This window comes from Pelecanus crispus, chromosome 7 (assembly GCF_030463565.1).
Source record: "Pelecanus crispus isolate bPelCri1 chromosome 7, bPelCri1.pri, whole genome shotgun sequence".
Taxonomy (NCBI): domain Eukaryota; kingdom Metazoa; phylum Chordata; class Aves; order Pelecaniformes; family Pelecanidae; genus Pelecanus; species Pelecanus crispus.
In genome coordinates, this window is record NC_134649.1 from 28475188 (window position 1) to 28499973 (window position 24786).

General features: G+C 40.1%; 1 protein-coding gene across 1 annotated transcript; it reads left to right on the forward strand.

Annotated features, from left to right (window-relative positions):
• The first annotated feature begins 3071 nt into the window (after positions 1-3071).
• RAB43 (RAB43, member RAS oncogene family) lies at positions 3072-16065 on the forward strand. Its single transcript, XM_075713664.1, has 3 exons — positions 3072-3293; positions 13907-14090; positions 15812-16065. The coding sequence occupies exons 1-3, from the start codon at positions 3072-3074 to the stop codon at positions 16063-16065; spliced, it is 660 nt and encodes a 219-aa protein (XP_075569779.1).
• The last annotated feature ends 8721 nt before the right edge of the window (positions 16066-24786 follow it).

Genomic DNA, 24786 nt, shown 5'->3' on the forward strand with positions numbered 1-24786 from the left:
AAATGGAAATCTAAGACTTCTTCAAGATAACCTCACACTGTCTGGAGGTACAAAGCCAGAGCCCACATGATTACAAATATAGGTAAATTTTTAAAGAGCAAAAGTACTTAATCTCAAACAATATAAAAAATATTATAAGATGAAAAAAAGAGCAGTTTGGTCTCATAAACTCAAGAGACACAAAATATGTATGATTTAATATGCACAACCAATAATTTATGCATCAAATATATGGGGCCATGTCAGGTAATGGTGAGTATGGGAATATGATTTTATGACCTTTAAAAAAAAAATCAAATAAGTAGCTCTTATTTTGTATATATTATATTCACTTAAAAAAGAAATTACAATATATTACTACTTTTGTTGTCTTGAAGAAATCAATCCGTTCAAGCTGACTCAGCTGTAAAATTGGCAGGCTATAAAGCCATCAAGAAACACAGATGCTTACACATTCTTTTAACCAAAATCTAACCAAAGAAAGTTTGTACCACATAAGGAGCATCAACACATCAAAAAATATGCCTGCATTATAAATACAAGGAGGAAATGTTGAATTTCACTGGAAAATTTATCTTGGGACACAGTATAAACGATATACCAACCAAGCTATAATTCAAGTCATCTTGGTTTCCATGAACAGTTTTGGCAATTGTTCTATATCCACACTGGAAGTTATTAAGAATGAATGCTTGCTACTGCATAGAACTACAGTAATCTATAAACTTACTGAGTCATTTTGTAGTTATAAAACTTACTTTGAACTGTTACCCTCTGCTCCTTCAAACAGTGCTGCAGAAGACTGGGTAATACATTTTAGGTCTCCTCCTTGGGTTTTTTCAGTGTTTCATATGAGATCACCATATATGTTTATTTAGACGGTCAGAACTTAATGAATGTACTTTGTAACTCCAAATCTCAAGCACCTGCTTTGAAATATAATACAGTCTCACCACCCAAATTCCACGATCAAATGTGGAAATTGCAAGCAACCTTGCACCTGTAGCAAAGGCTTTGCAGCCCAACCCCTTTGTCAGAGTTGAAATTTAACTTCCCTTGTTAAACTGAGTTAGCTGACTAAAAAGGAAACTGTGACTAAGGCCAGTATAAGGGGTCTTCTGTCATGCTTTGGTACTGTCTTCTAGTAACTACCAGACTAGCGCTAGTAGAGAGACTACACTCTGCTTGAGAGTGTTTTCTAGCACACTCTACTCTTCCCTGATGAATGACTCTCAAATACAGCCAGAAACAAATTGGAATTCACTCAAACCCATTTTGTTTTTCCTAATCTTTGCATGAATCAGGTGTTAACCCCAGTGGAGTCTGGGGATTAAACAAAGACAGGTATTTAACATTCAAACCACTATTACAGCTTTCACAATTTGAGAGAACTAATGAAAGATCCCTCACATAAGCGTAACGACGTAACGTGACAATTCATGGGTTTTGTTTGGGGAATTCTTTGTTTTAGAAGCAGTTAAAGGCTCATGATGACAAGCAGCAACAATGACAGTTAATACAAAAAAGTTTGTAATGATCTATAGCAAGGATAATAGAATACCTGATTTATAATTATCTTCAGGGAAGTAGTACCTTTATTTTTCCACTAAAATGAGGTCATACTATTAATTCTAAACATTAAAGACTGACTTCTCTAGCAATGTGTCTTCTTAAATAAATTCCCTAAGTGCTTTGCTCAGACACTGAAAACATAAAAAGTGCTAATTAACATGAAAGCATATGCACAGAGATGTCTTATTTCCTCTTTAACACTTTTTCTGTCCTCGTTGATCAATATTCTAGAATTTAGTGGCCTGCTTAATTCACAGTTGCAGGCTACCAGGATCAGAAAGCCTTTGTTCCAGCCTAGAGAGAATACTCATACCTCTGCTCTTGCTGGAAGGTACCATGGATCACCAAAAATATATATGGAGACCTGAAAAAGAATAACCATGAAGCCACCCAAAAATCCATTGATTCAGAGCAATTCAAGACAAGCTGGCCTGGTTGGTCTATGCTGGCTCAGTCATAAATCAGGTTGTTTTCCTCCTGAACATGGGAAAATTTAACTCTGACTCTCTGCCATTGAACAGTTTCATTTCACCATTTTGTCACTTGAAACCATGAGGATGGAATTTAGCAAACCTGTGTTACAAAGAACAGACTAACAAAACGTGCTGTGTCAAAGTATTTTATTAGTAAAGCTGATTTTTATTAGTATCTTGACTCACCACATAATCTGAAGGAGAGTACCTATTAACGAGCAGTTTGTTTTGTAGATAAACCAGGTAGCAGTTAAAACACGAGTAATTCCAGATCACTGAGATACACTTAATACACATAACCAGTTTGTGATGCAATATATAACCGCGCATATACACGTATCTAAGACACGTAGCACTATCTTAACGGTTCTAAAGATGGGCCTGAGCAGTACAGCACCTTCCAAGGGTGAAAAAACGTAGCCCTGAGCCTTGGACTGCGACTCTGGAAACAAACCACACCCCAGCTCAGGCATAAAAATGAAAAGCCAACAAGGCAAATCAGCCGCACTTCCTGGATGACTTCATGGTGTAATTGCACCTGTTTATTCCTGCGTCTCAGTAACTGTAAAATGTATCAGAAAGAATACATGACAAAAATACGTCGCTCCAGCAAAGAATGCGGACAAACACTCGCATGTGCGGATCCTCTGCACGGGACTGGGGCACCGGTAGCGACTAATGGCTCCTCGGTGCCGCTTACGACAGCTCACTACCGCGCTTGTTCGCCCACACACGACGGCTTATGTCGGACCGCGACCCGAGCCGGCCCCGGCCCACCGGGGGACCTGCCGGCGGTCCTGGGGGCTGGCGGGAGGCCGCGGCCCGCCTCGCCCCCGCCCCAGCAGCGGGCCGCCATGCCGGGAGGCGGCCGGGGCGGAGAGAGGGAGGGGGCGGGCGGGAGGCGGGCTCAGCGCTGGGCCCGGCCCGGCGCGGCGGGGGGCGGCGGGCGCTGCGCAGAGCAGAGCAGAGCAGAGCAGAGCCCGGCTCCCCTCGGCGGCGGGCGGAAGGCCGGAGGGCGGCAGCGCCATGCCCGGCCCGGCAGCGCCGGGGGCGGCGGCGGGGCCCGGCCCCGACCCGGAGGAGAGCTACGACTTCCTCTTCAAGCTGGTGCTCATCGGGGACGCCAGCGTGGGCAAGACCTGCCTCGTGCAGCGCTTCAAAACCGGGGCCTTCACCGAGCGCCAGGGCAGCACCATCGGCGTGGACTTCACCATGAAGAGCCTGGAGATCCAGGGCAAGCGGGTGAAGGTGAGCGGAGCGGCGGCCCGGGGCGGGAGGAGCGGCCCGGCACCCCGCCGCCCCGGCTCCGGGGCTGGCGGAGCGGGAGGGGAGCTGCGGCTCCCGGGCCGGCCCAGCCGCCGAGGCGCCGGCGGGGCCGCCCGGCCCCGGCCCGACCGCAGGAGGAGGCGGCGGCGGTGGCGGTGGCGGGACGGTGGCTGGCGGCGAGCGGTGCCGCCCGCCCGGGCTGCCCCGCCTCAGGGCCGCTGCCCGCGCCCCCGTCCCGCGGCGGAGCTGTCTGTGCGCCGCCGCTGCGCCGGGCGGACGGGGCTGCTCGGCGCCGGTGCCGCCTTCCCCAGCGGCTCTGACGGGCGAGGAGGGACCCAGCGCATCCCTTAGCTTGGTTCGCTGCGGCGGGAGCCGCTGTGCGGCCGCCAGCTGGGCTGGTTCCGCCTTAGCGCTGCGGGATCGCTGGGTGTAGAAGCCCCGCTGCAAACCCGCGCTTCAGGACACGCTCTGCCTCCGGTGTACTGTAACTGCAGCACCCCTCCTTTCAGGCAGGCTTCTGGCCATGGCTTATTTACAAGGCAGAGGGAAGCTCAGCTGGACCGGCATGCTTCCGGAGAGGGACGTGGAACCGGCAGATCGAGAGATGCCGGGGGGAGCGGTTGTTGAATTAGGCGTATTTAAAAGTTATCTTAAAGACGTTGTTTACAGGGTGTCTCGGAAAGTGCAACTCCTGTAGATCTTCTCAAACCAGAACAAATCAACCCGAAATCTGGCTTCTGCTTTTCTTATGCTGGAGAAAATCAGTTCGTTAGAAGGGTTAGAAAGAGGATAGGACACTTACCTGGTGGGGTGGAACTATCCGCAGACTCTCAGTGGCACAAATTCCCTACAGCCGACTTGGCCTCTGAGCACAGAAGCCTGACAAACAGCAGGAAAAAAGGCTTAAAGCTCCTGCAGTTTGTAGGGGGCTGCTGGAATAAATCCCTTCGCCAGCCCCCTCCAGAATGGAGTCATACAACTATCCCCACTTGTCCCCAGTGGGACTAAAAAGAACTTAATGCAGTCACTGCCTGGGAAAGATCATGAAAATGTAAAGCTTTTGAGATGAAAGGTGACACAGAAGTATGGTGACTGCAGTTGAATTTTGGTCTGTGTTTACCGAATTAGGTGTTAAAGTCCACTATTGTCTTTTTCTTATAAATTAACTTTGGTGAGCAGAATAATAAACAGAGAAAGTTGCAGAAAACGAAAGAAATGAAGGCTCACATTTTTTTAGGAAAGGAGGGGGATTAAAGTTCCACACCTAGCAAAGTTGTTTACTTCCTTAGTAGTGTTACACCTTTTCCTATCATGTATAGCTGCGGTTAGCAGTTGAAAAAGAAACTCAGGTTTTCTGTTTGTGCTGCTAGTACCTATTCTGTGCTCTCTAGCAAGTGAGCTGTTAGAAGTAGGGTTTCTCCTTTCACATTGGAACCTGGCTCCATTTAAATGCCAGGCACATAGAAAGTGACAAATGTGTCTGTTCTTGGGACCAGGGGTCTCAGCCACAGACTTCAGGAGTAGGAGAGGTCTAGCCCAGGAAATAACCCAAACTTCCTAGGTGTGCTTTTTCATATTGTCACACCTCAATATTCCCATATTAGTAGTTAGTCTGTAACAAAACCTGTGGATTATTTCTAAGTATTTTACAAAAAGCAAGTAAGAAAATGCAAGCCTCGTGGTACTTTCTTTTGCTTTGGATTGTTCTGCACTTCCACTGAGGAAAAAATTAGGGATGCACAGATTGAAGAAGGGTATTTAAACATTAGTTTAGCAAAATTAATCCAACATCATTGCTGATTAACCTTAAAGACATTTTTGTTAGCTGCTGAGTCGGGGACACAGCTAGGATATGAAAACATTTGCTTGGAGTTTTTTTGTTTAGTCTGTTAAGGTCTGGGTTGTATGTGAAGTTTAATTTCAAGTCAGGCTTTTCCAGTTGGATTGAGATTTCAGAGCAGTCCATCTAATCTGGGTAGGTGTGTTCAGCATGTTATACAAAACAGAAAACAAGGAGGCATTTTATTATACTTTTGTGAGCTCCTTTATAAAGCAGGTAAATAAAGTCCTACTATCAGGTGTGTGTATCTTTCACATTTTCCAGATTTGCTTTTGGTGTAGGTGATAGTGGTTCTAGGAGGAGCACTTAACAGATCATATCCTAGCCCGTTAGTAAACAAGCCTGTACATGTGCTCTGCTAGAAGGGCACTGTGTTTCTCATTGTTTCTGTCTCAGTCATGTGAGACAAACTTGTTTAAAAGAGTTTCAGATAAATTGTTGATTGGGATGCCTTAAAGCAAGAGATGTTCAGGGCATGTTTAAAATAAAGTTTGTTTGACCTTACAAAAAGCTCCTTACGAAAGCATGCCAGGTGATTCTCTGTGCTGCTCTGATTTCATTATGGGTTTATGCTACTCAAGACAGTATCTTCATAAGGAATGCAAAGGCTTATTTTCTTTTTAGCAAACCGTGCAGGAATAAGAAAATTCCCATTTTTTTGAATGTTATATAAGCTTATCTTTAGAAGTTCCTTCAGAACAACAGTGTGTACAAAAAAAGTTCTAAGGAGCTTTTGAACACTACTTGCTCCGCATTCCCAGTGGCCTAAGCTTCATTTTTAGTCAGGCCGAGGATAGTATTACAACACAGCTGAGTGAGTATGAATCAGACACTTATTTTGAGATTGAAACAAACATTTTAAGGTTAATTGTCACTTTTAAGGTTAGTGTCTCTTTCTGTTTAAAACTTCAGATGTTGTCATTACAGCTACGTAATGTTTCTGAAACATTTCGAGCCCAAGGATTTTAAGCCTCACTTCCTTTTGATGCATTTTTGTTGGATAAGGGAAAACAAGCATGTTGGGATACTAAAGGTTAAGGTTCTGCAAATAACTTTTTTTTTTTTAAACTCAAGACTTTCCTTGCATCTTAAAGCTGTATTCGCTCAAGTGTCTCAAATGGTATTTCATACACTACTGCTTCATCAGCTACCTGAAGCTGACTAAACTTCATATATAAAGAGATGTTAGTGCTTGAGAAAGGAGCTATTCATGGGTAGTCCTGATAACTGAAGCTTTCTCTTTAGAAATAAAGCAGTAAAGTGCTGGTATCGTAAGCTTCCCCAATATCTGCTAACCCTGATTTGCAGAGATTTCCCACTTCCAGAGAGGAAGAACATGTAAGCTTGTCTGTGCCATCCAGTCTTCTGTTTCTTTTCTTGTTCCTTCTTTAAGATCTCCAGTTGCAATTTGGGGTATTGTCCAGTGGGATTATACAAGCCAGCTGCCTCTGGGACAGGCTGTTGTGAGCCATGGGCTCTTGGAGGCCTTGGAGCTAAAAAGCAGGCTGTGTGGCAAGGAGCCAGGCAGGGATTTGGCACATCTAGCATACTGGGTTCTAATGGCACTTCAAAGTCAAAGTGACCTGTGATGACCACCTTGATTTTTATCGCAAAGGCAAATTCTGACCAGCATGTATCCAGAATTTCCCCCCCTCAGCTTTATGAAATGTCTGCAGTCTATCTTAATTTAAAAAAAAAAAAAAAAAGCTCTAGTATATGCTGTTTAACAGGTTGAAATTGTGGCATGGTATTCTATAAAATACATCCTTCTTAGCTGGCTAAAGCCTAGAGTACAGACTGTAGTTCCCAAAAGTTGTGGTTGTTGACTTAATGCATAGTGATTAAAGTCCTATTGATAAAAATAATTACTTGTTCTTTGAGTGATAGAATCTGGCAAACGGAACTAAAATGTTTTGTAACTGTTATGTCACTGTAAGGAAAGATATTTATAAAACAGTGGAACTAAGATTTTACATAATGATAGGCAAGGACATTCTGAAGTCCAAGTCCATGAATTGTGGTTAGCAATAACAAAATTACTTTACTTTTGATGAATTTCCTCCTATGAACTGATAAATTAATTTGGTATCTTTAATGTCTGCTTTATGCTGTCACTTCATAGTGTTTTACATATACTGAATATTTTTTTCCTTTATGCCATAGTTTTTTCTCTCTCTTGCTATATCTTTCAGAAAGCAGCAGGAGAGAAGAACATTTGAAAACACATTCCTTTTATAACAAATACTTCTTTATGTATCATTGCATTTTTCATTTACAAGCTTTTTCAGCCCATATGGTATCAAGATTCTTGGCTTTTATTCAGGCCTCATGGCTGTAACTATATTCCTTTCAGAATGGCCCAAAATGTAACGTGTTGTTATCTGGCCAAATTGCAAGTGATATAAAATTATGACTTGTTAACTGTCTTGTCTCCTGACTGTTGTATTTAATAACATTGCTAAACAAATACAAATGAAGCTGTTGGTTATTACATGGAAGCAATATTCTTTGATATCCAGAGGAAAGTGTAGCGCTCTTCTCTGTCAACTACTTTGATGCTCATAATGCTAGCACAAACAGGGATTCCTTGTTCTCTGAAAATTTTGTAGGGAAACAATTGAATGGAGCAGTTTATCCTAACTGTTCTGTGTATGAATATCACTTCAAATTACCATACAGATGTTAGTTTTGTTGCTTTTGGCAAAAACTGTGTAGATTAAGTTGCAAGATTGTTTCAGTAAGTCTTTTTAGAAGCAAGTGCTGTGATTTGCCAGTGTACATAAATGTGTATTACTGTTTGCCATTTGAGATTACAGGATTCAGACACAGTCAGTTGGTTAAGAATCATTTAGCACGGTCTTTGCATCCGCCATTTCACTACTGGGAAATTTTATGGAAGTTGCTATATTTTGAAGAATTTATAGCACAAAAGTGACATTTCTATCTTTGTAAAGAAAGGTATCAGCTACAGGATGTATTTAGTTATTATTAATGCTGCTTCACAAGCAAAAGTAAACCTGAACTCCCATGATACTTTAGAAGAATCAGGAAAGTACTTAATAAATTATGTAGGAAGTAAGGGAGGGAGAAATTATTTGATGTGCCTTGAGGCCATTTGTTAAGCATTAACCTTTGATAAACAATATGTTTATCAATGCAAGAGGAATCCACATCAAACCATTTGATAATAGTCGTTTACTGTGCTCTTTGGTCAACCTGTCACTCACCATTTTCAACTTTTCGTCTGTTTCTGTAGTTGAAACTCTGCTTTCTTTAAGCCTAATCAGACATCCCAGAATAGTCTTCCCGAGACCCACGATAAATGTTACCACCTTCTGTTTTCCTCCTTATATCAAGTTGAAACATTCCTGTTTCAGTTTTTCTCTGGTGTCTCTCATCTCCCCATCATGTGCCACTGTGAAGAGCCTGTCTCGGTCTTCTTGGTGACCTCCTCATAGGTACTAGACAGCAGCTAACAGGTCATCTCAAATCCCTCTCCCATGCTGAATAAAGCCTGTTTCCCTCAGAACTCTTCTCACGGGGTACTTACTCCGATTACCTGACCATCTTGGTGGCCCTCCACTGAACTCGCTCCAGTTCTTCAATGTCTTTCTCGTATGGGGGGGCAAAACTGGACACTGTATTTCAGTTGGAATCTAGTAAGTTACTGTGTCCAGTTTTGGGCCCCTCAATACAAGAAAGACATTGAGGTGCTGGAGTGTGTTCAGAGAAGGGCAACAAGGCTGGTGAAGGGTCTGGAGCACAAGTCTTATGAGGAGCGGCTGAGGGAGCTGGGGTTGTTTAGCCTGGAGAAGAGGAGGCTGAGGGGAGACCTTACTGCTCTGTACAACTACCTGAAAGGAGGTTGTAGTGAGGTGGGTGTTGGTCTCTTCTCCCAAGTAGTTAGCGATAGGACGAGAGGAAATGGGCTTAAGCTGCGCCAGGGGAGGTTTAGGTTGGAAATTAGGAAAAATTTCTTTACAGAAAGGGTTGTCAAGCATTGGAACAGGCTGCCCAGAGAGGTGGTGGAGTCACCATCCCTGGAAGTGTTCAAAAAATGGGTAAATGTGGCACTTCAGGACATGGTTTAGTCTAGTCCACCCTTGATTGGCTTAGAGTAGACTTGGTAGTGTAGGTTAATGGTTGGACTGCATGATCTTAAAGGTCTTTTCCAACTTAAATGATTCTATGATTCTAAGTGCCAGATAAAAGGGAATAACCACCCCCCTTGATCTGTTGGCTTCACTGCTGTCAATGCAGCTGAGGACGCTGCCAGGACACACTGCTGGCTCCAGGGCATTTTCAGCACAGCTGCTCCCCAGCCAGTCAGACCCCAGCCTGCAAAGGATGAATGACATATACTCCCTGTATACTCCTTTGCAACAGGAAAAGATGAAAAAGCAAATACGAAAAGATGTTCAAGACTTTGTCTAATGTACTTACGGAAAGCTGCAATTCTACGGTGATTATGTAGAGTCATGAAAAATCTTACAGGAGTTAATAGCTAGTTTAGCACTTTGCTATTCAGCACCAGCCAGTGCTAAGGGTTCTGCTGTCCAAAAAATCCAAAGCTAAAAGCAGATCAAAATAACCAGCTTTTGTAAGTAAATGGGCATTCAATAGTGAAACAATTAGCACAAGAAAGGTGGCTCCTTGTCTTTGTTCACTTAGGGTATTCTGTCATACTCCTTCTGAACAATGGGTATTTATTCTCTGTTCTTTATCCTGTCCTCATTTGTTACTAGAGATGGTCCCCCTGAAGGCCTGCTACCAATCTCTTATTTCATAGGTGTTTTTTCTTACTAAGCTCAGATGAATTTAACACAATTCTCCAGCAATCCCAACTTCTGTCTTTCTTACACCAAAGTAATTATAAAATGGAATTGCTTAAAAAGGTTACTAAGTGACAGACATGGCTTCCATCACGTTATTTACAAAGCTGAAGCACTTAAATCAAGGAAATAATTAAGAACTTTGTGTCGTATACTGCATATGTGATACACTTACACAATACAAAAGAATATATGATTGTATTTTTTTGTAACCTGTGGCTAGTACGGTTCATTTGGTATTTTGATTTTAATATCTAACTTATATTGAGGGGTTTTTAATGAGAAATACTAAGACTACATTTTTTTCCAAAGAATTTGCAATTGTTATTTCTTGTCAAGAGTTACATACTTGTAAATATAGTTTAGCAGAGAGACCATGTAGTAAAAAAATTTATAAAATGGTGGTTTTAAATTATAGTTGTGATTGGAATTTATATATAGTTGTCATGTTTCTTTTTCAATAGAATTGTCTGAAATGTATCTCTGTACACCTAGTGGAGAAAATAGTGTTTACTTAGAATCAGAACTGGTATTTTTGTAATTAAATTATTTTTTTAATCCTATATCAGACCAATTCATGTTATACAGAATTATTTTTCTTAGAGTTTTCTAAAGATGCTGTCAAACAAATTACCTGATTTAAAGGAAGGTGTATTTCTAAAGGCAAAATACAGCTAATCTGGTTCACAATACTTGTGCTCTGTGTGTGTCTGTAGCGTGTGTTCTTAATGATTTAAAATAAGACAGTCATTTAAACTTCAAAAAACGTGTCAGGACAGATTTTCAAGCTTCCAAACTGTAAGGAGTGAGTTGTTATTAGCCTCCCAAAAAGTACCTTTGCACACTGAGCAATGCTGCAAGGCAGACTGATTCTTACTAGCTGAAGCGACTATCTCTGCATAGGTCTGCCAGAGGAGACTGAACAAGGACTCCTTACTTCAGGGGAGGTTATTGGATCGGTTCACATGCACCTTCAGCAACAAGTTAAACTGAAGGGGCATAGTCATGATTGGTTCAAGACAACCTTACCGTCGCACCTTCCTGCCTATGCATTCTGCATGCTTCCAGTACTATGCAGCTGTGTAATTAGTGTTAACCCTTCAAACAAAAGGAAAACCCCTATTTCTCAGTCACATCAGTGCATTAAGCTATATGGTGAATCAGATTAACAGGTGTTAGTTTCAATGCAGGGAGACAGCAGGGACATGCAGCTGGGATGGCAAGTCTTTGATGACAGTCTGGTCTTAGTTTGGCTTAAGCAAGTCATTAAACCGTGCCCTTACTTGATTTTCCCTGAAACAATGAGCGAGCACTCACCTGGCTTCTTCTGCCAGCAGAAGTGATGGGAATAGTGACAAACAGCTGTGTCAGCTGGTATATATGTTTGCGAAGAAAGTATCTGCTTATGGGTCTAATACATGCTTTAGTCTCAGCAATGAAAGCAAAACCACAACAAACTGAAGATCATGTAAAAAGCTAAATGATTCAGTCCTAACACAAAAGAGTGATGAGTAGGGGAGCATGAACTTCAAATGCCTGAGGGAAAGAGCATAACTGGAGGGCATGGGCTGGGAGGAAGACTGCTGGTTGAGCTTCTGAGATCAAACCTGTGGTCTGTGCTGTTCCCAGCAGGACGCTCAGGGGCTTCAGCAACTTTGTACGTTCAGTCCTGTGAACGCACAGACATAAATGCTTGAGTAAAAAATGGGTAGGGCTGCTGCGAGATCTTGCTGGTGACATTTTGAGGTTGCTCTATCGCTGTTGAAAGGCTGTGGAAAATGGGGGAGGACCACAGAAAAGCAAATATTGTACTCATCTTCAGAAAGGGCAAGAAATCCTGGAAAATACAGACTGGTCAGATTCATTCTGGTCCCTTGGAAAACCATGAAGCAATTCTTCCTGGAAGAATTAAATTTTGACCCCACTTTAAGCAGGCAGTTGGCTTTGTCACCTCCCAAAATTTGTCCTAACCTCAATGATTCTGTGGAATGTACTTATACAGAGGTTTTCAAAATCCAGTATACAGCACAAGGCTCAAGACTGACTTGCTCAGTCACTCTGCAGGTAAATCACTTTTATTTATAGTATGTGGAAAGTGTAGGCTAAAACTTTTTTTTTTTAAGATGTTTATAATTCTCCTGTAAGCACAGAATCTCTCAGACCTCTCCCAAAAGTTGGGTAATCATCATTAGCCTTGTTCTGCACTTGACCTAATCATGTATTGAGATTTAAAACTATGTAACAGACACAAAGGTCTAGTGGGAGTCTTGAGTACAGAGAACATCATAGATAAACCTGCCATGAACTTCCTTGTCTCTAGTAATTGTTGACTGCTCTAAATCATTATATGTTCCATTAATAATCATTGCTTTGTGGTTTTATGAGTCTATTACAGTCCCTTCCCCTTCTCTGAGAAAACTCTTACCAGGACTGAGAAGTACTTTCTCATTGGATTGATTCCTTTTAAGCTGTACATATATCATTTGGAATCTAAATGCTTGGTTAGCACAGGAAAGTGATCTGATCAGCACAGCCTTTCCCGAAGTGAAAGTTTCTGCTCAATCATGCAGCAGAGTCAGAAGATACAAACAAAATACTAATGTCCAAAAGAGATAAATGGAAAAATGATTCCCTGTTATTTGGTATAAAACATCACTGGCTCATTATGTTAAGTTGTTGTCAGCTCTTTAAAAGAAAGCGGTTCAGAGAGAGGGGAACTGGTAAGTAACAGGTCCGCAATATGGGAAGATTTAAAAACCCAGGAGTATTTGCTTATGTCCTGTCTCAGTTAAGAGGAGATACAGAATATAAGGAATGACACAAAAAGACAAGCAGTGGTCTGTCATTTGTCATGTGGGGATAGTGAAGTGAAACTGCAACAGAAGGACAGAAAATACAAATTTTGTAAAAGGAAATTATTTGGTTTCATTGCTACTATATATTGAAGCCAAGAGCTTTGAAAGATTCAAAAAGAGTTAGGGATTTATATGGAGAATGAGAACATCCAGAGTTACTTTAGTTAAAAGCTCCTGGAGTGTATGCTGTCATGTTCCAGAACATTAGACAACCTATAAAGCAAGAGGATTTAAAAAGAAATTCTCCCTATGAGCAGGATATTGTTTTTGTCTACTCTGAGTTATTTGGCTTCTTCCTCTGGAACATCTAGTACTGGGAACTCAAACCCTGATACTAAACCCATAATTCTTATGCTGCTGGATTTAGGCGAAAGTATGTAACCTAAGCATTTCTTCTTCCTGCTCAGATGTAATGTCTGTTCTACCACCTAAAAAAGGACAGGTGACTAGACTGACTAGATCTTTGACTGACTTTATTGAAACCTAGAATTGCTGGCATTTCTGTTATACATTCTTTTATATGTTTTATAGATATTCTTTTAATTGTCTCATATTTCCTTATGGTGTCAGGTGATACTGCCACATCCTTCTCCAGTTGTGACTGCCCCTGCAGCAGAACTGACAAAACCATGTCAGTACCTCAGACAATACGCTAGTGAAAACCCTCTTGTAGTTTCAGTGACACACCAGATGATAAACTGGAGTGGTTTGGCTATGGGCTAACATGTTGTTTTGCTGACTCTGCTAGAGAAGGTGACAAAAGGGTATGGCTGAGCGCACAAAAGTGGTAATTTCATAATCTGCCACAGAAGGATGCATCAGAGCTCATCTGCAGGAACCCAGAGCGTCTCCAGTTGATACAGATAAAAACTTTGAGCAGCCAAGCATGAAAAGTTTCTCCAGTGTATATTATTATCCTTAAATCATGAACAAAGGACTAGAAAAACATGATGCCAGAATGTATTACGTATTAGGGAGATTTATAACAAGGCTATTGAATCAAGTCCTATCTTTTGATTCAGGAAAGCTTGCTAGTCCGTGTCTCATTGTATGCTCTGTTTTATTTAGTTGCAGATCTGGGACACGGCTGGCCAGGAGAGATTCCGAACTATCACACAGAGTTATTACCGCAGCGCCAATGGAGCAATCCTAGCCTATGATATCAGCAAGAGAGGCTCTTTCCTGTCCATTCCTCGCTGGATCGAGGATGTGAGAAAGTATGCCGGTTCCAACATAGTACAATTACTGATTGGTGAGTTAAAAATATTAATACCAAGCGCCACAGGTTACTGTACAATGTAATTAGTTGCAATATTTGTTTAAGATGGTTACAAGTTTTATTTTTGGTTGAAATTAAGATGTATGTAATAGATCTGATTGGAGTTTTTCCCAATATTCTTTTTAATAATAAAGTGCTGATTCATCAAAAAATAAATGTTTTGCTTTGATTAACTTCTGTTAAGAAGTAGCTAGCTTTGTATCAGGAGCCAGCTTTGAATCCTTTGTGTCTCACTTAATGGAGAGCTAGGTACCCAAAATTTCCAGGTTCTGAGGCACAGCTGCTGTGGAGCTGATCTCATGATAAGGACCATAAGGTTTCCAGGGCCCAAAGAAGCTCCATAATATAAAGCCGACATGCTTTGGTGAATTGGAACACCCACATACTTCAGCAGATGGGGGATTTCGGATGGTTGACAGCCGGCTGAACATGAGCCAGCAGTGTGCCCAGTTGGCCAAGAAAGCCAACAGCATCCTTGGAATAGTGAGGCCAGCAGGAGCAGGGAGGTGATTGTCCCACTGTACTTGGCACTGATGAGGCCGCACCTGGAATACTGTGTCCAGTTTTGGGCCCCTCAATACAAGAAAGACAGTGAGGTGCTGGAGCACGTCCAAAGAAGGGTAACAAAGCTGGTGAAGTGTCTGGAGGACAGGTCTTACGAGGAGCGGCTGAGGGAACTGGGGTGGTTTAGCCTGGAGAAGAGGAGGCTGAGGGGAGACCTTATCGCTCTCTACAACTGCCTGAAAGGAGGTTGTAGTGAGGTGGGTGTTGGTCTCTTCTCACTAGTAGCTAGTGATAGGATGAGAGGGAATGGCCTCAAGCTGTGTCAGGGGAGGTTTAGATTGGATATTAGGAAAAATTTCTTTACGGAAAGGGTTGTCAAGCATTGGAACAGGCTGCCCAGAGAGGTGGTGGAGTCACCATCCCTGGAGATGTTCAAAAAATGTGTAGACATGGCACTTTGGGACATGGTTTAGTAGGCATGGTGGTGTTGGGCTGATGGTTGGACTGATGATCTTAGAGGTCCTTTCCAACTTTAATGATTCCTAGTTTTTACTTTCATTAGAAAATAATCCAGCCACCAAGCCAGGAAACATGAAATTAATTATTACTCTACCCTTAATGGTTTTAGTGTTGGCCTTGGTGGTGTTAGGTTAATGGTTGGACTTGATGATCTTAAAGGTCTTTTCCAACCTAAACGATTCTATGATTCTATGACTTTGGGGAAGTCAGGGTTTGTCAGTTCTCTGCTAGAAGTTCTGCTTCCCAGCCCCAACATGTCTGACTCGGACGTCTCTCGGGCCTGTAGAACCAATAGTACAATGTCAGTAGTATTCTAGATTTCCCTAGGAACCAGCAGACTGCTGTTGTTTTCACAAAATGGTTTTAGCTTTTGTTTCTAGCCCATTTTTCTTCTGTTGAGGTCTACAGCTACCACTATTCAGTTACTGACTTTTTCTGTTCTCAGTATGGGTCATACAGAAATACAGGTTGCAAAGGGCTTAGAAGATCATCTAGTCCAACCTCCTGCTCAAAGCGAAGCTAATGTCAGGTTGGTCAGGGCCTTTTCACTCAAATTTTGAAAATCTCCAAGAGTGGAAATTCTGCAGCTTCTCTGGGCAACCTGAGAACCTCCTGCTTACTCTGACATCAATAGTCATTATAATTTACTCTGTTGTTTCTTTTTCTTCCAGGAAACAAGTCTGACCTAAGTGACCTTCGAGAGGTTCAGCTGGAAGAAGCTCAGAGTCTGGCTGAACACTATGATAATATCATCTGTGCCATAGAGACCTCTGCAAAAGACTCCAGCAATGTGGAGAAGGCTTTTGTGAAGATGGCTACAGAGCTCATGATGAGGCATGGAGGCCCTATGTTCAGCGAGAAGAATACTGACAGCATCAAGCTTGACAGCAAAGACGTTGTAGAAGGCTGGGGGTGTGGTTGCTGATATGAGCTAGGTGATATCCCTAACTTTACTGGAATTTAGATGGTGCTTCACCCTAATGCTGAGTAGCATGGTAGCCATATTCTCCTCCTCCTGTGAAACCAGCAATTTTGTAGAAGTTAGACACAATCCTGTTTGCTTTGGTGTCTTATTTTTAAAAAGGGACTCTTGAGAGGTAGTCCTAAAAGTCAAGCCCTCTGAAAAACTTATTCAACATTTGCCCCCACCATTTTCTTTTCTGTAACCTTCATACAAGTTACAAAAGTGGAGGAAGCAACTTTGAACTGGTGGGGTGGGGTGGGGAGACAGGTGGTTGAGGAAGAGACTGATGCGCACCCAAAGTTCTGAAGCATTTAGCATGGGACTGTTGGCAAAGGAGGTCACTTTTGGAATAGGCAATCTTGACAGTGTCTCTTTAAATCCTCAGCACTCCTCCAATGATGAGAAAGTGACAGTGTCTTTGATAAAGGTATTTCAAGTGTCAGAATACCCAATGTTTTGATTACAGGACCAAATAGCAGTCACCTGTCCTAGAGCATATGGATTGCTAGTTAGTATTGGAACAGACCCAGGTGGGAAGCCTCCTCTCAGGTTTCATTATAATTTTTTTAAGTTATCATTTTAACAAAAAGCAAAAGCAGCCTGAGCAATATCACATGACTTGCTGTGAACCAGGATTGGACCAGTGTAGTTATTTTAAATACAGCCTTGAGGAGAGGGTAGATGCATTTCATTAGTTATTGTTTGCACAGCGATAGCTCCCTTTTCCAAGTGGGTATCATTGAGTTTTTGCCCTCAGGTCTCTTAATTTCATTCCATAACTCAAGACCTGCACCACTGGAAACAGGAACTGGAGAAACCTTGAACTGACTGGTAGCCATGATCTCCTGCCATGTGCCTAACAATTATATACGGGGTTAATTCTGGTCATACATTTGACATTATGTTACCAGAGTGTTTATTAAGTGGCATAAGTGGATTTGGTTTTTGTTTTGGTTTCTTTTTAAACCATCTCTTTAAATACAATCTGGGCATATAATGGGAAAGAAGACCTCAGAACAGCTGAAAACCGCATGCATTGCAACTTCTCAGTTGTAAGAAACCAGCGTCTTTTCGAGAGATTCCCTCCCAACTTTGTACTTAACTGCTTCCCTCTCCCTATCACAAGTTACCAGTTGCTTTTCATTTCTTGAAAACACTCAGCAGGAAAATCTTTCACTGTTGATCAAAAGTCTACATTTGTTAAGTAAAATAGATTTCATAATTCAACTACATATAGTTGTCTTTCAGATTCAGCTCTGTATTCTATGTTGTAGATGCCATTGAAGTACTAATGGCAGCAGACCTCTCTGGATTTACACTCTCAAGCACCTTACAAAAATGGATTTGCAAAGGGAGCAGAAGCAGGATTATTTTTAACTCTGCAAAGGTGTTCAGAGGTGACAAGTGATTTTTGCAATTCTGATACTTTGAAGGAGCTCATTTCCAGAAAGCACCCACTTAAAGTGAAGTCACTTGTACCTTTTGAAAATCTTGATCAAAAAGGACCTGGATTGGTTTGCTGCTAGCGCTAAAGCAGTTTTCAGTTATTCAACATATCCAGTATCATGAAAATCAGAAGATTTAAGAAAGGGCTAATGGATCCTAATTTCAATACTATTCATCTTCCTACAGAAAATATTAAACCATTGTCTGGTATTTCTGGGTTTTTTTAAACTATGAGGTAGATAATTGAGGAGTTATGTACACTTTGTAGCCTGTTTGCTTCTAATCTAAGTTTTCAAGTTTTATAGTTGTAAGAGTGAAAGGGCCTTACATTTTTCAGTTAGTATAGTTTTCACAATTCTAATGTTTTATATGGAAGGGCAGGTTGAGCTGCAGTACTCAGTAGTATTTTTGGATAGTTTTCCAGGACATTCCCAGCTCTCCTACATCCAAAGATAACAGGCAATAAGTGTCCAGCAGTAGCTAGATGCTGAAAATGAGAATTGTCTGAACTCTAGATTTGTTAGTGATTAGCAAACACTGTATTCCGCTCTCAGGAGAAACTATGAAGAAAGTCCACGCCAAAACTCAGTCCTGATGCCTGCTTTTCCTCCTGGTTAGATGGTCCTTTAGATACAGAACACTAGCAAGCATTTGAGTTCATGTCGTGACATATTACAGTTTATATCTGTAGGTCACAGTCCTGCAGTTCTGCATGCTTGAACATGGACCCTCAGATAAGCTCAGCCCCCCACTGTTTGCAGGATTAGTGCCAAATTATTTAAGCCATGCTGATAAAAATTCACATGCATTTAAGAACAGTATTGCTACTACTCAGATTGAAATCAGTAGTTTACATAGTAACTCATCTTAAAACTGGAGCAAGATGCAAAATGAACATAAATCCTGCTTCCAATGCAGTCAGTGAATGATTGTGTTTTTACAGCAGATGGAGAAGTGAGGAATTATTGATCCATTTCCTTAGTTTTGAGGTTTGTTTAGTAAACAAGTAGAATTAGACCAAGCACTATACTTTTCCTTACAATTTGCCCCCATAAGTTTGCCCCCTCTTAAGTTAGTCTTGAAGGTTGAGACTCTGTCTACAGGTCAGTCTGTTTCAGTCAGAAAACATGAAATACAGTGGCAGTGATTTGTTTGCTATGTTTACACAAATGAAGGCACCAATTCAGATTAGTTTTCATTTTGCTGTAGAAAACTAAGACTATGGCTGTAAGCCAGCTTTGTCTTCTAAATCTTGGCTCTTCTATGTTGCAATAAGTGTAATACAAGTTTGCATGCCCTACCTAACTGAACAAAAGGGAACAAAGAAACAGACTGAAGACCTGGTTTATTTTTTCAGGTTAGTGGCAGATATGACAGTGCTTGGACTGTCAGTAGTAAAAGGCCATCTCAATTACCAAACCCTTTCTTCGTCTATTAGTAATAGCACAATACTCACTAGGCTGATTGCTTCTTGACCAGAAATAAATTAAACAGTAAACGTAACTTAGAGCTTTTCACTCCCCTTCTGAAGACTTTTATTAAATCTATAATTCACACACATAGCTATGTAATTCAAGGATCAGGAAGACAGTCCTGTTGGTTTAATTCCATTAATCCTATTGAAACCAAAAGGATACCTGAGTGAAGAGATTAAGTAGCAATAAACCTGAGATTTACAGGTAAAAACCTCAGTTTCAAATCTTAGGTTACAAATGTGCACTGATGTACATCAAGTGAATAATTCAGTAGTCTGTGATCAGAGTTCACAGCATACACATTTGCCAAGAAACCTGTTTACTGGCTGTTGAACATTAACAAGACTGTGGTGCAGTAATTCTTTTTAAGCAGATCTCCTTGGCTGACCATGTATTTGCATTAGTATTTGTAATTTATTTTTGGCAGTACCCGAAGTGTGCTAAATATTGCAAAAACACAGAAGGGAACATTGATCCCTGCCTTGTAACACTTAGAAGTGGAATGCAGAGGCAAATACTGAAATGAAATCATCAAGAGAATATGGTTCCCAGGAGCGTGGGCATTGTTATCCTTTGTATTGCTTTTGGTTTAAGCTAGTTTTATCTCCAGTTACTGATCCAGTCCATCATCATGGATGGAACTTGTGCAAATATTTATAATTATGTAAATATAATACCAAATAAATGCCAGCCCAGAAACCTGCTAACATTTGCTTTGCACAACAAAATTTTTCAAAAATGAAAATACCTAAGAACAGAGGAAAAGTTGTAATGATTTTATCACTCACTGTACTGGAAAGCAGGTTGCTTGGCGGGGCGGGGTGGGGAACTACAAAACTAAATGAAGCCCAGCTAATACCGGATAGATTTCTAAGAACTTCATGAAAAAGTGGAGCTCTTGCTCAGTTTTTTCTTTGCCTTTAAAGATCATATTTATTTGAAGAATAGAGCTGATTGTCACATGCAATATACATATATACGTGCGTTACTGCAGTAGTACATTGCAGCATGTATGCATGCACACAGCAGCATGCTTAAATAACATTAAAGCCTTTCCTTGATTTGCCCCAGTGTATATTGTCCCACTAAGATTTACACCTCCATTATTTAACTTCATAGTCCCAGCCAGTTGACTATTTGAATGTCTTTTAACGTCTCACACCAATCCTGAGGGAACTGGAAGGTTTCTCTTCATGGGATTGTTTTACTCAATGTTATAATGAGAGTCTGTTTACATCAAGATGAATTTATATGTTACTTCATTAATAGAAATTGTTTATGTTTACCTATCCTGCTTCCAAAACATTAATATATTAAGAGACCACTGAAGTTTACCCTATTGCATTATTTTGGGTAAACAGTGTGCTGGAGGAAAATGAAGTGAGAACAATACATGCTTTGTGAAACTGAAAAATAAAGTTACTCTCCTTTTGGTATCTTCCAACCTTGGAGAGTGCTCAGTTTAACCCCTGTCAGTCATTCTATGTGGAGACTTCACAGAAACAAACCAGGTTATGGACAGCGTGTGCAACCAGTAAGCAGGGAAAATCCAAGGGAACTGGAGGGAGTATGTACTCGTTTGTGAAGAGGTAGTTACCACATGACTCGCTTTGCCCCACTAGCTGATGATGACCACATAGCTTCCATTCCCACCCTTGTGGTACAAGAAGTGAGGCAATTAAAGAGCAACAGATCTGAGGACACGTGTAGTTCTTGGTGGAATTGAAAGGAAGGGAATCTCAAAGTTTAGGCTAATCACCCTAACCACTTAATTATCCTTTCTCAAATGATACTAGGTTGTTTCATCAACTAAAAGGCAATCTAGATTTACAAATTTGGCAATAAAATTTTCAATTTTAAAATTTAAAATTAATGTTAATGTAGATTAATAGTTACATTTTATTATAGTTGTATGAAGTATAGTGACTTCAGAGTCACAGAGCAGAGTCCTTTATAATTGGGCTGTTCTCAGATTTGACAATTCTTTTCCATGCTATAAGAAGGTATTCATAGATTTGGGAAATACTGTCTCATTTTTATTTTTGTAGTATCTTTTGGTGCTGATCATCCCACTGAGATTTCAGTTAGAGAACCAGCCTCCTAGTTATCTTAGTTTTTACTGGCCAGGTGATGTTAATTTCTTTTAAATTTACTGAATTGGGTTATAGAGCTATTCGAAGCAGCAAAAAATCTCAGATGGAAGCATTTAATTGCACTCCCCACTGCGTACTTTAGAAAAAAAACCCCAAACTATTCCACAACTAGATGTTCTGATTTCCAGCACAAGTTTAGCCCTCTGCATCTTTTTTATAATTTAATTTTAGTTTACTTGGAAAAGAGCAGGGTTACAAAATCAAAACAAACAAAACCAACCCAAATGTATATTTACTCTCCACGGAATTGTTGCCAGAGGTCAGATAAAAATAGCCAGCATACTCTCCTATCCTGATCTTAGATAGCATTTTTTTTAATATGACTGAAAAAATGTTAAAATGCACTTTAAAAATAATTATTTGAAGCACAAAAGGGTTGCAATTTTTTTTTTTCACTGTGTCTTTTCTAACAAGGGTTTCTATTACTTGAATACTGATAAAGGAAGTTACCTGTATTACATTCATAACTTTAGGCATCAGTGAAGACAGACTGTGTCAACAATTGTCTTGTTTTTCCATATGAGTCAACGGCCAGTGGAAAACAAGGGAACAGAGTAACTTCACACGAATGAGAAAAGTAAAGCCTGAGTAACAGTCAGGGAAGATTTTCTATTTAGTCTGATTAAATGTGTTAGGTTTAATCAATGCTTACTCAGTTCAAAGAAAATACTTTCCTTCCCAAAGGTAAAATAATACACTACACAAATAGTTAACGTGTTTTCCTGTTCACTTTTTGTACAACAGAAATTTGACTGCTGTCTATACTGAAGACGAGTGGACTGCTAAACTAGTTAAGTGTATGGTAACAGCATAGTTTAACATTTGGAGAGCTGTTAAATTGGCTTAAAGCTGTATTTAGAACCTATTCCTTCCATTATGAGGTAAAAAGTATGTCTCTCCGCCAGAATACCACTTGAAAACCTTTAGAAGATCCAAGCTCATACCTTGATAAAAATTTATTGAGGCGCTCTCATTAAAAAAGTCACTTTCCATGTTTCTTTTACAAGCTATTTTTAGACTTCAATTGCGTTATTTCCAATTTGATTATCCAACTGAACTGCTGACACTGATTTCTACTTTCTTTCAACCTCAAACTTAACAGAAAACTGAAGATTAATCTTCCTATCACAAAGCGCCGAAGGGCCACCAGATAGACTATAACCAACAGGTTTTTGCACATGTACAGCTATCAATCTCCTGCTCCTGTGACAGTTACTCAGTATCTGTAATGTGTGTATATAATACACTGTACTCTGAAATCAATCAAGTCCAGCTTTGTGATCATTCATCCAAGTAGGTAGTGTAGGTCAGGGTAAGGTACTAGGTAGGTACAGCAGCTTCACAAAGCTGCTTCTGTTTAAACCACTTCTGTCTAAGGCTTACCTAGCCCAATCAAAATTTGCTATTACAGCTAAGTTACTATAAGTGAACTATTTTCCTTTAGTCATAAACATAACATTTAAAAAATCATAATTTATATCTTTCAGTTTTAAAGCCTAGACTAGGATACTAAGAACAGCAGTCACCTATTTTAAGCTTTCATAAGAACATATACCTTATCACTGACTACTCTGTAGGAGTTTAAACCTTAATTCCCCCGTAAGCTCACTCAGACATCTTAAAATACACACTATTCAGATGCAATAGCTAGCTAAAAGGATCCAAGTTTCTGTAAATTTTAGCTTAGAGAAAGTATCTTACAACCAAAATTGTGGCAAGCTAGCAGTTATGATTTCTATTTGTTCAATCAATAAAAAAATCCCTTATGACACAAAGATTATCTTCTCCAGATAAAAGCAGAGGAAAACATTAAATGGAAGACTGTATTTCCCTAGAAATTGTCTTTTTAAGGCACCTGACCAACACGATCTGTATACTTCCAAAAGCCAGTCTCTTTTCAGTAACCACTAAGTAACAGCATATTACACTCCACTGTGCTGTAGAACATGCGATGATCAACACCTATTTTTCTGCAATAAATTCTATGAGCAATGTAGACTCATATGAAGATATGAGGGAGTGATTTGGGGTATCTAAACTATTGCATGTGAAAACAAGGGTATGAAAAACTGTCCTTTGAACACAGCGTGCAAACTTGTCTTGACAATTTGAAGGTACTTTTAAAAAGTGAGTTAAGAGCTGAATTTTCAGATACATTAAAGCTGCAGACAGATGCCTACCAATGTATTCAAAAGCACCTCGTTACCATTGCAAAAAAGCAGAAAACTAGTATGGAACTGGTGTTGCACTAAAGGGAAATAGTTACCAGAAAAAAAAAAAAAAAATTACTGTGAAAGGCAGAGCATCCTGATTATTCTGTATTTTTCATGTTCATTCCCTATTTCAATGCTGTGCGTAAGTAAGCATTTTTTTTTCCTTTATAAATGGTATTAAAATAGATTATTCTAAGTGTGAGTAGTTTGGTACTTGATAGAATAAAATGCTGTATACATTTTCTTAAGAGAGTGATAATATTGATGAGGAGAGTAACTTTGCTAATACAGTTTGGTGGTGTAATATAAGTGATTCACCCAATAGTTAAGTGTTGGAATGGTGCTACATAGACACACCATTTCAAAACCAGGGGAAGCCAACAGATGAGATCAGACACTGTCCTGCCTGCCAGACATAAAGTACATACAGACATATACTGAGCAGAAGGTGAATTTAGTTATTTGTAACAGTTTTTAAAGATTTCTGGTTTATAAGTCTGTAAGGAGAAATGCTAAGATTTTTGATAGTCAGATATGCTCAGTGCCGTCAACCAGCTTTTCCCTCTTTTGTGCCTCACTCACTGATACCTGACGTATAAAACCCACAACTCCAGAGACTAGATAGCATTCATGTGAGTCTGGCTCACACACCTGTTGGGGAGAAAATAAAAATCTGTAATTCATATTGAATTATTTCACTGCATTCCAAAATTAATTGAGGGGTTTGGATGATAACAGTGTTACAATTATTCTGCATTTTCTAGGACAAATCTGTTGCTGTTTTTCAAGGTTTCTTCAAGAGATGCAGGCTCTACGTTTCTAATCATTAGTAACTACTTTGCTTTTAAACTTTCTTATCTCAGTACTGACTAGATTATTTGGAATATGAGGAGACAAGGGAGCAAGCTCGCATACTACAGTAATTTTTTATACTTTAACCTTCATCTATTTATGAATTTATTATGAAAAATATTTTTAAACATATGAAACCTGCTTTTTGTCGTGAATTTTAGCAAAGTAGTTGATACGTACTGTGTATCATTAAAAAGGTTTAATTAAAGTAAACATTTGGCAATTAATATCTTTTGTTGTTATTTTATGTACGTACCTTGCTGTGGCTTATTATCAGAAACAAAATCAAGTTTTAAGGAATTATGTATCCTGTTCTACAGTGCTGTATGGTCTTCTACTTTCACACAAGATATGATCTAATGTACTCTTATTAAACAAGCAGTGCTTAACTCTCTTCCTCTTATCCTTACAACTGCCCATCGCTTGCATAAATGCATGCACATTAAATTGTTTCAAATTAGTAAGCTCTCCAACATAACTGGCCAGAACATTAAGAACAAAAGCCAAAGTCCTCAGTGCTGTAGATGGGCAAATAACTTTTTC

Coding starts and splice junctions, on each gene's coding strand:
- RAB43 (XM_075713664.1), top strand. CDS start 3,072: ATGCCCGGCCCGGCAGCGCCGGGGGCGGCGGCGGGGCCCGGCCCCGAC. Junction 3,294..13,906: donor TCCAGGGCAAGCGGGTGAAG/GTGAGCGGAGCG, acceptor TGTTTTATTTAG/TTGCAGATCTGGGACACGGC. Junction 14,091..15,811: donor CATAGTACAATTACTGATTG/GTGAGTTAAAAA, acceptor TTTTTCTTCCAG/GAAACAAGTCTGACCTAAGT.